Below are 14,487 nucleotides of genomic sequence, written 5' to 3' on the forward strand. Positions count from 1 at the left end.
GCTGACTTGAAGGCAATACTTTGAGGGCTCGCCTAGTTAGTTACTTGGCAAAATACTGTTATGTTTGACTGTGATACTGTAGGTGAAACGTGCATCACAGCAGCCACAGGTCCTGTGATTAGGAGACCTGTGCTTTGACCCCTTCCAGAAGATACTGAAGTGCAGCTTCTTAATGCCCCTCTATGTAAGGAGCTTCTCTTTGGGACCCTAGCTAGTGAAGTTAAGAAAACAGATGTAAAGGGTAAAGTTACAAAGGGTTTAAAGTAACATTTCCTCCACCCTTGAATTTGTATGATAGACCCTTTCCATCTTAGCCAGTGTCAATGTTCAGCAGCATCTATGTTTGTGAACAGCTCTTTTCTGTGATGAGCTTGATTCCACTACTCTGGTATCAACTTGCTAATGATTATCTCACCTCAACACTGAAGGTAGCCACTGCTCAGTCCCGAGTGCCAAACATTTGATGCACTTGTGCGGGCCAAAAGGTGCCAAGTTTCTGGGAGCAGTAGTACCAGGAATTAAGGTAAGTTATAGCGTGATATTCTTTGCTCATTTGTTTTTAGGTTACATGCGAACACAAGTGTATGCTAAATCTACCGCTCTTTCATTATTATCATCATCATCATCATTTTTATTGTATTAATAAGTGATCTCTTTCTGCTTATAATTATGTGGACCACTTACTGTATAATCTAAAATGTGGCCTGCTTGGATAAATGAGTTTGACAACCTTGGCCTAGACATAAGACCTTGCTGGGTTTAATTCTGGTGGCTGCCAAAAAAGCAGTTCTTAGAAAACAGAAAAAAAAGTCTAACGCAATGTTCCAGAAAAGTGGAATCTTTACAAAATGGGAATTTTGGAAACAGTACATGCAGAATAATGTTTTGGAGGAGGAATGAGCTTTAAAGAAAGGCAGGCATTGAATGAGCTCTGTAATGTTCATTTGTCAATGACTATAGAATATTGTATGTGTTGTATAATGTTTGCAACTGAAAATGTCAATATGGTTTGTTTTTGCTTATATAAATGTAGAATTGCCTGTGTCTTAAGTGATAAACAAGAAATATCTTTATTGAATTAACAAAATAAGTAGAGATGATGCTCATTTCTGTCATGCAGAGACCCTCTTAAAGCATGGTTCATGGATCAAGTTTCCATTATTACTCTCAAAAGCATCTTAATCCTTTCTTGAGAAAACATTGTGGCAGACCCCAGTCAACGAATGCTGGATGTATTTTTGGATTTGGTTTGCAAGGAGATGTTGCAAGTAGGCCCTTTACAGAGTACAGACAGTTCAAAAACTTTTGCAGCAGGACTCCCAACTTCAGATGCCTTCTTCATAATCTGTGCGGCCTTATTCAACTAATCCTTTACTCCAACCCCCTCTCCTTCTTGGGATAGATTAAAAGATAGATGATAGACAAAACTGTTTCTTGAAGCAATTTTTCTTTCTTTTTTTTTTTTTTTTTTTTTTTAAACCGCTCTGGTTCTTCCTGTTAAGTATGTTGAGGGAAGTCTGCTGCTTGCCTCATTGTGTGAACTACTTGACACAAAAATGGGAGTTTACTTTCACACTCCATCCTAATGACCCTTTGGTTGATGGTTTGGGTAGTCTAGCTCAATACATTTTTTGAAGTTGCACTTACTATTATGAAAGCTATAAAGCCGAACATAGGATAATACATAGTGAAATGGAAAAGATTCTCCATTTGGTGCTTGGAGGAGGAGTATGAACCCAGTTCAGATTTTGTGTTCCCAGTCCACTGTTACCAGTCAGATCTTTACAGATTAGTATCATCTTGTTTCTCAGTGAAAATACTTGATCTGAAGTAGGATGTTCATTTGTCAGCAACCTGTGGGTTACGGATCCGATATCGGATCCGAGCCGGCAACTTGTTTCAAGCTAATGGATCTGAGCTCCTAGCTCCTCCCTTCACCCATAATCCCCTGCTAACCCTCCATGACCTCAGATCTAGTTTGCCGCGCTTGTGGATGGCTGGATCCTTTTGAGCTAGTCAGCTAAGTGAAATATTTTACTATTTATATTTGTAATTCCTGTCAGAAATTTCTTTAATTTAAACTAATCAAGTAAAAGTGTGTAAGTGTCAGGCTCCTTATTTTTTGATCTTTATTAGTTACCCTCCCTTCGCTGGTCGTTAGTGTGTGTGTGTGTGTGTGTGTTACGTTTATTTTGGGGCCTGTGTGTGTAGTAGTTTTTTCCTTTTCTTTTTCAAAAAAAGAATGGCTGAGGCCCCAAAAGCCATATTTTCCAAATGTACCGAGTGTGGCCATAAGCTCTCCCCGGCTGATGGCCACACCCGGTGTGTTTGGTGCCTTGGGGTTGAACACCTTACCTCGGGCTGTACCATCTGTGCAGTGTTCAGCCCCAGGGCACTGAAAGAGCGGAGGTCGAAACTGGTCCTGGAGGGACTTTTACCCCCGGACTCGGCTTCGGCCTCCGCTACCTCTGCTGCTCCCGTGGCTCCACCACAGCCTGTGGTCACTGCCACTCCTGCCCCCCTGCCTCCGTCCGGGACTCAAACTCCCGCTAAAGTGTCGGAGGACAGGGAGGCCAGGAGGGAGAAACTGAGGGAAAAGCACCACAAGCGGCGGGCCGAGACCTCCATTTCGGCCCCGCCAGCTAAGCGGGCTTCTCCCTCCACTGCTTCTAGGTCTCCTCCTCGGCTCCGATCCCCTGGTTTCTCCCCGGGGCCTGAGGAGGAGGAGACCCGATCTCCGTCGAGGTCATCAAGGCGGCATTCCAGGCCTGCCTCGGTGGCCTCTTCGAGATCTACTTTCAGTTTATCCCATGCAGACTTGGACCGGATGATGCGAAGATTCATCCAGGCCCAGCTGCAGATGGGAGTGCTCTTGCCCCCCCCCCCACTCAGGGGGGGAGCTCGACACCTTTTTTTCCACCCAATTGCTCCTTCTCCGACCCGCTATCCGGGTTCGGAGCGTTCGGAGCCGAGCAGCGTTGGAGCCGGGGGTGGGTCGGCACCGACAGTACTTGGTACTTCGGATCCGACCCTGCCCTCGAGCCTGTCGGATCCGACCTCTCGGAGCCGTGGTCCAAGCTTCGGATCCGGGGGATTCAGTGTGCCTTCGGCTCCGTCCAGGTCGGAGCACACTGGTCCCTCGGATCCGACGGTCTCGGCCTCGGCTCCGATCCCTTCATCAGATCCAAGTGGGAGCTGACTTTCGGATCCATTAGAGAGTGGCTCTCCCTCGGCCTTCGATGTTGTGGAGAGGGCTCTGTTGAGAGCATCCGGACCCCCGGTCCTTGCATCGGCTCCTACCTGCACTCCCTCTCTGCTGGGCCAGGCTTCCATCACCCGGCCAAAGGGACAGCCTGCTTCGATGTCACAGATGGTTCCATTGGAGCAAGATGTTGCTAGCGAGGCCTCCTCGGACAGTCCCCCCGAGGAAGCTCCCCGCAAGCATAAGTGCAAAAGGAGGCACGTGGACTCCCCTGAGTCCTTAACTGAGAACACGGACTTGGAGGAAGGGGAAGGCTCCCCAAGATCGCCCCCTGAGGATGTCTCCTTTGGAGACATCATGGAGATGCTGAGAATCAGAGGTGGGTGGTCTGCCCCCAAGTCTTCCTCTGACGAGTCCGTGTTTCTGGAGGCATTCGAGGCATGCCCGTCTACCTCTTGGGTGTCCCCTCCAGCCGACCCCCTGGTGGACCTCATTACCACCAGGGCGTGGAAGGATCCGGACACCGTAGAGCCAATACCGAAACGCCCGGATAGGATTCTTAGCCCCCCCTCAGACCGATCAAATTGGAGTAAGGCCCCCCTGTAGATGCCATGTTGACGGTGGCAGCCACAAAGAGGGAATTGGCTCAGGAGAGCCCCTCAGTCCATCCACCGAGCAAAGAGTCTCGTTTGATGGACCGCTTAGGGAAGGGAGTCTTTAGTTCAGCGACATTCTCGGTAAGGTCTCTGAACTATATGGCACATGTCATCAGGATGCAGCGGGATCTTATTAAAGAATACGCTGCACCCCCCCCTGAGTCCATGTCGGAGGATGACAAACAATTGTACTCCACCCGAATGGCCACTCTGAGATCGATTTCAAACACCTCTATGCGGCTATTGTCCCATGCCACAGAGGGAGCCGCTAGGTCTAGCAGAGCAGGCCTAGTCATGAGACGTCAGGCCTGGCTCCGTCATTGCGATTTTACGGAGCCCTTTAAAGCGTCTTTCGCGAACGCCCCTTTTGATGGTTCTGCACTATTTGGCAAAACAGTTCGCGAGACACTTGTCCAGAGCGAGAAGGATGGGAAGACGTCTGCCGTCGGAGTCCGCTTCTCTGCTCCCCAGCGGTCCTTTTCAAGGAACCAAAAGGGTCAGACGAAGATGTGGTTCCGAAAATCACAACATTCCCAACCAGCTCCGGACAACCAGTCCTACCGTGGCAGAGGTGGACAGGGAGGACGCCGCCCCAGGGGTAGAGGGGCTCCAAGAAACTTTGGGTCCAGAGAACCTTTCTCTTAGCGGCCCGCGCAGCAGCCCTGAGGGGTTACCTGGCTGCTCCACTCTGGAGGCAGTCGGGGGGCGCTTTTCGGAACACCTAGCAGCATGGGAGTCCATCACAACAGACCGCTGGGTGCTTCACATCATATCCAGCGGGTACAAAATACCAGTACTCCATGTCCCCAAATCGAAGAACCTCCCCGATGTACCACCCAATCAGAGGGAGGCCGCAGCTGCAGAAATTCAGCAGCTGCTAAGAAAAGGAGCCATCCAGCCCGTCTCCCAAGACCAGCTCGGATTAGGGTTCTACTCCAGGTTCTTTTTGGTGCCAAAAAAGACGGGGGACTTGAGACCTATCCTAGACCTTTCCCGCTTGAACCTGTCAGTAACCAAGGAAAACTTCCGGATGGTCACTCTTCAATCTGTCCTCCCCCTTTTGAGGGAAAACGATTGGATGTGCTGTATAGACCTCAAGGATGCGTGCTTCCACATTTTAATGGACAAACGATCCAGGAGGTTCCTTCGCTTCCGGCTGGGGGCCAGTCACTACCAGTTCAGGGTCCTTCCCTTTGGCCTCACCACAGCCCCCAGGGTGTTCACCAAGGTATTAGCAGTGATTGCGGCCCACCTGAGACTCCAGGGAATACAGGTCTTTCCGTACCTAGACGATTGGCTCCTGACTGCACCAACAAGGCATCTACTTTGCTCAGCCAGAGACTTCTTTCTCCATCTAGCCCCACAACTAGGCATTACTATCAACGTCGGCAAATCTCTACTGGCTCCAACGCAGGTCATAGAATTCATAGGTGCCAGAATAAACACCAGAGATTTGCGAGCCTCCTTAACTTCCGAGAGAATCCGGAACTTACAACTTCATGTGCGGGCTATCCTCCATTCAAAGGCTTCACCAGTGGAATTGGTCCTGAGGGCACTAGGCTCCATGGCGGCAGCGATTGCGCTCCTTCCATGCGTCCATTTGAACATGCGGGTACTGCAATGGACTCTGCTAGTGCAATGGTCCTTTCTATCCCTTCCTCTCCACCATCCCATTGCTATCAGCAAGGCTTGCAGGAGGGCGCTACTATGGTGGCTCCAAACCTCGAGCTTCTCCACCTCTCCCCCTCGCGCCACGGTGATCACGGACGCTTCCCGCCTCGGGTTGGGGGGGGCATTATTCAGGCAGGACAGTCCAAGGCACGTGGAACGATAGAGACCTCCCTGCATATCAACGTTCTGGAGATGAGCGCAGTGCTGTTGGCGTTGCAAGCACTTCAGGGCTTCCTCCCCACAGGAACGATTGCAATTCAGTCGGACAACATGTCGGTGGTCTGGTACATCGACAAACAGGGGGGAACCAGATTTTACCCTCTATGCCGCAAAGCCACGAGAGTGTGGGAATGGGCGATCTCCACCAACCGCTTTCTGATTGCAACGCACATTCCGGGGAGGACCAACATCCTAGCGGACAAGCTCAGCCGCACCCTTCTTACCCCGTACGAGTGGTCTCTCAATCCTCTAGTAGCGAAGCAGATATTCGCAACATGGGGGCGACCCTGCTGCGATCTTTTTGCATCTTCATCAAACACCAAATGCGACAATATCTTTGCTCTAATCCCCCCTCCAGGGGAAACTCCAAGAGACGCTCTGGTGCATGCTTGGCCACCCGGTCTACTCTATGCCTATCCTCCTCTACCACTAATGATACAACTCTTACAGAAGGTCTCGCGGTTGGGGAGCAAGATGATTCTCATTGCCCCATTCTGGCCTCGGCAAATTTGGTTCCCTTACCTGTGGTCTCACCTTGTGAATCACCCTTGGATTCTAGATCTCATTCCGGATCTCATCTCCCATCCGTTGAATTTACTAACTCCAAACCTGGACAATCTGAAACTTGACAGCTTGGTTGCTCCAGTTCCACTCCTAGTTAGGACTCCCGGTATCTCTTCACCAGTCAAAGCCATCCTCGTGGCAGCGCATAAGCCCTCCACCAGGAAAGTGTACCACAGTAAATGGAAACTTTTTTCCATCTGGGCGGAGCATCCCGATCTAGATCCCTTTACGGCTCCTCTTCCATCCATATTGGACTTCCCAACTGAACTCTTTCAAGAAGGCGCTAGTTGTTCAACTGTCAAAGTGCAATTGGCAGCCATATCATTACCATGTGGGACTTGATACAGGGCCCTTGATGTCGGCCAAATTGTGCAAAACCTTTCTCAAGGGCACCTTTTTACTTAAACCCCCTGTAAAGGAAGCCGTACCTCCCTGGGATCTTACATTAGTTCTTCAAGCCTTGACTGCTCCACCCTTTGAACCCGCTGCTTCAGTAGATCTCAAATTCTTGTCATGGAAAACAGCATTCCTTTCCTTATAGCCATCACTTCAGCGAAAAGAGTGTCGGAGCTTCAAGCTCTCTCTGTGAAGCCTCCTTACCTGATCTTTCACCCAGATAGAGTGTACCTCAGGATCAATCCCTCCTTTCTTCCCAAGATAGCATCAGAAATCAACATAAATCAATACATAAATTTGCCGGTTTTCTTCCCTAAATATCAGAATAAGGGAGAGTACAAGCTGCACTCATTAGATGTTCATAGGCAGCTTCGCTTTTATACTCATAGGACAGCTGGCCATAGACAATCCGACCAGCTGTTCGTTTCCTTTGCCAAATTTAACTTGGGAAAAGCTATCTCTAAAGTATCTCTATCCCGCTGGATTTCCCAATGTATCCTACTGGCGTATCAAGCCTCGGGTAGACCGGCACCAGAAGGAGTTCGTGCTCATTCCACCCGCTCCATTTCTACCTCTGCGGCCTTCAAGTCTAGAGTTCCATTGGATGATATTTGTTCTGCAGCCACTTGGGCTTCATCTCATACCTTTATTAACCACTACAAGCTAGACGTGCTTTCTAGAGGGAGAGCATCCTTTGGCTCTGCGGTGCTTCGTAATATCCTTCCATGATGGCCACCCAAGATGCAGGTAGCTGGGGACTCTCCCACAGGTTGCTGACAAATGAACATCCTACTTCAGATTTAGAAGTTATGTACTCACCATAATGTTCCATCTGAGTATGTAGTTCATTTGTCTGCAACCATCCCCCCCTCCTTCCCCCTGACCTTCTTCGGATCTACTATATCCTTTGTTGGATATATATTGAGGGGCAAACTCGATCTGAGGTCATGGAGGGTTAGCAGGGGATATGGGTGAAGGGAGGAGCTAGGAGCTCGGATCCATTAGCTTGAAACAAGTTGCCGGCTCTGATCCGATATCGGATCCGTAACCCACAGGTCGCAGACAATGAACTACCTACTCAGATGGAACGTTATGGTGAGTACATAACTTCTAATTTCAGCCTGCCTGCCTTGGGAGCGCCTTCATTATTTGTTTAGTTTAGATTACATTATTTAAACCAGCAATGCAATTCCTCAAGGGGGTGTCCTGCTTTTGAGGTCATCCAAGAAGGAATTTTCTCCACCATGGGTTCTCCGCTGTGTCCTGGAGAAATTAACATTTGCCACGTTTTCTTCCAGCTTGCTTCAGCTGTTAACTTCTCAAGTGTCTTACCCGTGAGTCTGTTAGTGGTTTACTTCTAGAAGTATTAAAGGACTGCAGGCCCTTGTGGGCAGAAAGTCCTTTTGGAAATTACATGAAGATGAGTAACATTTCACACCGATCTTTTTCTTTCTGAAGTTAGTAACAGAGTTATCCATAAACCAGAGAGCTAGTGAGGAAGGATTTTACTTTTAATTTGGCATGACTAAGGAATAGAAAGCAATCAGATCAGTTACTCCTACCCTTTGCAAACAGTAGGGAGTGGAGACATGCCTGTAAGTTGATCATCTTTAAGTGTTTAGCTCACTATATTTGCACTGTTCTTTCTTCCATATAAAGAGTTTTATCATTATATGGAAGGGGTCCATTCTACAGAGCTACAGCAGCCACTACTGTCTTTATAAATGTGAGGTCAGCACCCAGTCCATTTTGGAAGCAGCTACCTAGTCATTGTCCTACAACTTTGCAAAGCATTATAACCTGGATTCTTTTAGGGCCAGGGGAGGATTTGCAGTGGCAGTCCTTCAGGTGTTGATGCAAGCAGCACCTTCTCAGGGCCAATCGGCCCACTTGTTTTATAATATTCCCAGTTATCACTAGGGTGCAACAGTGAGCTGTGCAGTGTGCTTAACATAGTTGTACTAGGGACAAATCAAAATTGAAGATATAACATGTGTTCATTGTTGCAGTAATATTTATTCCTTCCTCTGCCTCTTTCACCTCCTGTGAGTATGCTGTATTTGGAGTGGATACCCCATTATTTGTCCTTTTACCATCCCTTTCTGCTACCCTTGCAAGACAGTTTCACACCTCAGGTTGACGTTTAATTTGGAGAGTCAGCTTTGTGGCATATTTTAGTTGGGTTGCCATAGCCAGGTGTATATTTCATATGGGCGGGTTGTGCTGTAGTCACATTCCAAATATCAGGGCTGCCCGCACAAGAAGGAATCAAAGATAGCATGCTTGGATGCTATAAAGCCAGTCATACAAAGTGAAATGGAAAATTTTCTCCATTTGATGCTGGAGGACATCTACATGGTAGTACATTCTCCCTTCAGTTTAGGTGGTGAAGGATACTAGGCTCTGAAAGTGAGGAAGGATGCTAGATCATCTGTGGCAGAAGTCTCAAGTGTTATTACTACACCAGTGAACTTCGGCATCTGCAGTTGGTGCTAAGTTCCAAACACAACTGTATATTCTGCTTGCCTTTCACAAGCAGTATTCAGTGACCCACAGTTTGAGGGATGCACTTCCTGTTCATGCAGCTTCTTATAATGCTCCACCACTTCTGTAATGCTCTCTGTGACTGTTTTGGCAATGGTGAAATGTAACCATTTTACAGAATGAATAAACCACTGAGCGGAAAGCTTTCCAAGTAAAACCAACCAAGAAAAAATGGAATGAATGGTACGGAGAGCAGAATCCACAGCCAGGAACACGTAACTTGCGAAATAAACGTTTATTGTGAAAAATACTCAGTCATTAACGCTTTTACAAATAATTGCGTTTTCGTCCTCACACTGGACTTCATCAGATCATTTTACAGAATGAGCTTTGATTACTGACACACAGGCAGTCATCTCTGAAGTGTGTTAATCTACATTAAAATGAATCTGAAGTACATTGCTGCTCCAGCTTTTTTGTTTGTTTACATTAACTTTCAAATTACTGGGTGACATTTTGTCACCAGCACTGCAGCTTTATTTATAACCCAGGAGTTGCAGTGGTGATAGTGATACTGAATTTGAAGAACAGTGTGGCCAAACCCAGTTGTCCAGAAGGGTTTTGGGGAGGGCATGGTCAAATTTCCTATTGTCAGCAGAGAATTAAATGTAATGATCCTAAAAGGGATGACTGTGAAGAAAAAAACAGTAATATTTCCTTATCTGCATTCTTTTTCAGGACCCATAATAACCTTTTCCTCCCAGAAATGATGGCCAAGTTGGATGGAGCTTATGCAAAATCTTTGGAAATGCTGGAAGTAGAGAAAAATTCCATCCTTGGTATGCAAATTTATTTGCTATAATTTGATTTGTGTTGTGTAGTTTTTTTTTTTTGTTTTTTGTTTTTTTAACTTCAGTAATTCATTTTTGGTGGGATGAGTAAGACTGTTGAAGTAGAACTTTACAAAATACTAAGATGTCCCCATGTTTATGTTAGGTAATGATTTTGTGTGCACACACTTTTATATATTTGGATTGTATATCTCACCTGTACTAGAAGTACTTGACTCCATTTTTTTTCTCAGCATCTATGAACATAAACTCTTAAGTATGTATGTTATACTGGACGTATCGAGGAGCATTATACAAGTCTGCCTGCGCAGGAGTGAGGGGGTGGGGTAGATTTGCAGATACTGCAGCCAAGCCTGTGAAAAACCTAGCAGCTGTGTGTTCTCGTCTTTTCATTTGGGTTTTCTGTGGAAATGTCAGTTTCATTTTCCAAACAATTACAAGAATGTATTACTGTACTAATTATATGGAGTGGAATCAGAATGATCCTCCTTTGCAGTCTTTTCAGCAGGCCCGTACTTTTTTTGTTCTTAACCCCAGTTGTAGTCATCATCAAAATCAGATGAGATGAAGCAGACTCCATCCCAATCAGTACTTTTTCATCTTCCATTGGAAATGGGCTTGGTGAAAAAAGTCATCACTTTTTACAGTTTTAAGCACTATGCATTTTTTTTGCCCATTCATGTAGTAGTGCTCAGCATGTTAAGTACATTGTTTTGTGACTGTTTTTGTGATCAAATGGCTGTTCAAGGCAAACAACATTTTTGTATTAGTTTTGGATCTTTTCCCATCAGCCCAAAGGTAATAGGTTTAAAATAAGTAAATACATAAAAAAAATCTAACCATGACATGTTCTGTAGATGCAAAGAGAACATCTTAAACTGAAGTAGCAAGGTGCTTCCACCCTCATAGGGAGAGGAAATTCTTTCCTGAGAGAAAAGAGTCATTAGGAATAGATGAAGCCATGCAACACTTCAGCTCAACCTTCTTAAACATCTTTTTCCATCATGCACCTTCCCGAACCATCAGAGTCGAAACTAACTATGCCCCATGGCTAGCAAAAGATACTAAAACTGTAATGAAAGAAAGGGGCAAAATCTGGCTACAATACCAGAAATCCAAAATCACTACCTTGAGACAAAACTATCGAACTTCGCAACAAAGCCAAAAGGCAAATTAAACTTGACAAAACTAATTACTACAAATCCATGCAGGAAAAATATGCTCACAACCCTCAAAAATTGTAGGCCACCTTAAATAGTTTACTTCACCTATGGAAATCCACTACTCCTACCCCTGTATTACCAAACAACCAGGAGGACACCCCCACTCAGTTAACAACTACTTTACTAAAACAGTCCAAGCCCTTGCCAACAACCAAAATAGTGCTAGTGGCCCCATTCCAGCAACTACCCCTACCCACCCCAGTTTACTAAACATGTCCCCCCCAGCTTTTCTCTACATCAGTTCCTACTAAGATAATAGCCAAACTCCTCAAAAAAATTAAACCAACCACACTAGCCACTGACAGTCTTCCAGGAGACTTCCTTCAGTTAATTGTAGAGGCTATAGCCTATCCCGTATCTGTTCTCATAAATAGGTCTGTATCAGAATGTAAAGTTCCTTACGCATGGAAAATGTCATATTCCACTGCACAAAGGAGGTAACTCTCTTGAACTCACAATCGCCCAATCGCAATTCTATCTCCATTATCAAAAATATTGGAGAGTAGTTCATTCTCAACTAATGCAGTACCTCCTAAATAACAGTCTACTATCCAAATCTCAGCATGGCTTTAGACCTTACCATAGCACCATCACAGCATTACTCTCATTTACCAATATAGTCAGTCACCATAGGAACAAGAGATTATTCGTATCCTCCATATTTTTAGATCTATCTAAAGCATTTGATATGGTTAACCACTGTATACTCCTAGAAACTCTTAGCCTTTAACATAAGCTCCTCCACTGCATCATGGTTCAGTTGCTACTTAGGCTGTCAGCAAGCAGTCCTATGGCAAGACCAAGTGTCCTCCCATTACCAGTAGCCATAGGAGTCCCACAGGGTTCCATCCTCGGTCCTTTGCTGTACTCACTATTTACAAACCAAATAACTTAATCCTCCCTCTCTGCCTCAGTAGTAAAATAGGCAGATGGCACCACTATTATGTTTGCCCCCCCCCACACACACACTCTAAATGAGCTACAAACCCTCACTCAAAATAACTTTACTTTAGCTGAAGCATGGTTCACTAACAAACTTATTCTTAATCCAAAAAAAATAAATAAATAATAATGCGCTCTAGCCCTGGTAGATCACCTTTTATAAGTAATGAATTTACCATAAAATCCATAGACAATACTCAGATCACCCCCAACAACACACACACAACTGCAAGGCGTTGAAATAGACAGCATTCTAAAATTCGACATACACATAATACAAACAATCAAGAAAGTAAACAAAAAGCTTGGTCTCCTTTATAGGAACAAACACTTCATCACTAAACATACCAAAGCCACTATTGCAAGAACTCATCTTATCCATCCTCGTTTATGCCTCCCCCATATGACTAATCTCCACCGAACAGAACTAAACAAAATGGAATCTTGTTGCAACAAGATAGCTAAGTTTGCGACTGATGCCTCCTGTAGATCCCACCAACGTCTATCCCTCAAGCAACTCAGCTGGCTGGAGTTGCCTCACCTACTCCTACTCAATCAACTCTCAATGGCACACAAGCTCTACTACCTTCCTGACAAAACCCCAGCACTTCTGCAATTAATTCAGCCCTACGCAGAGCCTTAAGATCTGCTAACCAAAACCTCATAAATGTCATCAAACACAACAATGATGCTGGGAAATATCTCTTTGCGTGCACTATTGCCAGAATCTAGAATTCACTCCCAAGCCAAATTACATCTACCACCTATACTACCCATTTTAAAAAAAACTCCTGAAAACCCACTATGGAAACAGCTGGCTTTGTTCATGCTACACCCCTGACTAATCCACCCACTGCACTGTTCCAAGGGATTCCATCAAGGATCATCTGTTTCCCCTGGTATACTTGTTTATCCACTGATATGTACCTTTCAGATTCAATGACATATACTGCATCTTCCAAAAAAAAGTATGTGATTTTATGTATTTTTCAATCATTATCATGTATAATGTATTATATACAAAATAACTTGTTAATTTCTGTAAATATGCTTGTATAGGTATTTCTTTCATGGGTGCTCATATGTATTCTTTTATATTTACTTATGTTTGTTTATATGTTCTCTCATATCTGTACTGTTTTATGGAGCTTTTCTCCCCGGGCCTCTGCTGAAAATGGACCTGTATCCAGTTGGACTTTAACATATGTAAAATAAAATGAAAAAAATTCTGGATCTGAGTAATTGTAGCAGTTTTCCAGTGGTCAAAAAGTATGTTTGAAAGTAGTGACCTATGAAGGTGCATTTCAGGAGTATACTAATTAAAGTACCTTAGGCCCAAATTGATCAGTTCTGTGTTAATCATAACTGGGAGGGTACTTCCCAACCAGTGACCAGCTGTGCCAGTTTGGGTCTTTGAGACATCATCTGCGTCTTGCTTGTCCAAACTGCAGTATTTCATAATGGAGTTTTTGAGAACTCCAGTTTAATCCCCCCATGGCAGCAGGTATGGTGTTATGTCTGTGGCATGGTGTATGAGTTAGCATTTCCCCACTTTGGTGTTCATTTTGCACTCTTTACCAGAACCAGGCTTAGTAAGCAGTGGCTTACCTCATCACCAGCAAGGGTTCTGTATTAAAGAACATTAATCCTGGACTAGATTATATTGACTTCTGGTAACAGAACTACATAACTCATGTGGTGTCATCCTTGGCTTTTCAGGTTTTACTACTATAATTTTGTTGGTGAGCTGATTGTTACATTAGAGCTGCTTTCACTCTGCTTTGTCTCAGTCCCACATTCAGTCCAAAGATGGAGTACATTGGCAGGCTGCTGTCCTGAAACCCTTCTACATTTTGATGTCTTCATCTTGATTTCCACTCAGTACATATTTGTACAGTAGGTTCATACCCAACTGCCTTCTTCCAGCATGAGGGAGCCAATAGCCAGTTTAACCCAGTAGGTAGAGACACTCTTGATATTGGTAGGTGTGTGATCTGTGGGTTGACTTAATCTTGTGCTAATTTTTTTTGTTTTCCTGTTTTATTTTCGTGGATTCAGCTCAGTAGTATGGGAAGATGAGCCCAAATACTTTTCATGCTGTAGGTAACAAAGGACTTTTGTTTGAAAAAAGGGGGGGTCCCCTCTCCCTTTATTCCCTTCAGGGCTGTATAAATTGCTTGGGTTGTTTACCTGAAGTGCTTTACTGATAATGAGGCTTTTCTCACATTCCTTGCTTTCTTCCCTATTTCTGAATGGGTACTGTGTGGTATAGCTTCAGT

General features: G+C 44.9%; 1 protein-coding gene across 2 annotated transcripts in view; it reads left to right on the top strand.

Annotated features, from left to right (window-relative positions):
- The window catches only part of XPO5 (exportin 5), a 2,857,558-nt gene that overhangs the window by 1,659,025 nt on the left and 1,184,046 nt on the right, over window positions 1-14,487 (top strand). For both annotated transcript variants that reach the window (XM_044060355.1, XM_044060360.1), the window contains exon 20: window positions 9,931-10,031. In XM_044060355.1, coding sequence (XP_043916290.1) covers window positions 9,931-10,031 — 101 coding nt within the window. The remainder of the gene's footprint in view (window positions 1-9,930; window positions 10,032-14,487) is intronic.

Source organism: Protopterus annectens, chromosome 1.part0 (genome assembly GCF_019279795.1).
Source record: "Protopterus annectens isolate FY-2018-M chromosome 1.part0, PAN1.0, whole genome shotgun sequence".
Taxonomy (NCBI): domain Eukaryota; kingdom Metazoa; phylum Chordata; order Ceratodontiformes; family Protopteridae; genus Protopterus; species Protopterus annectens.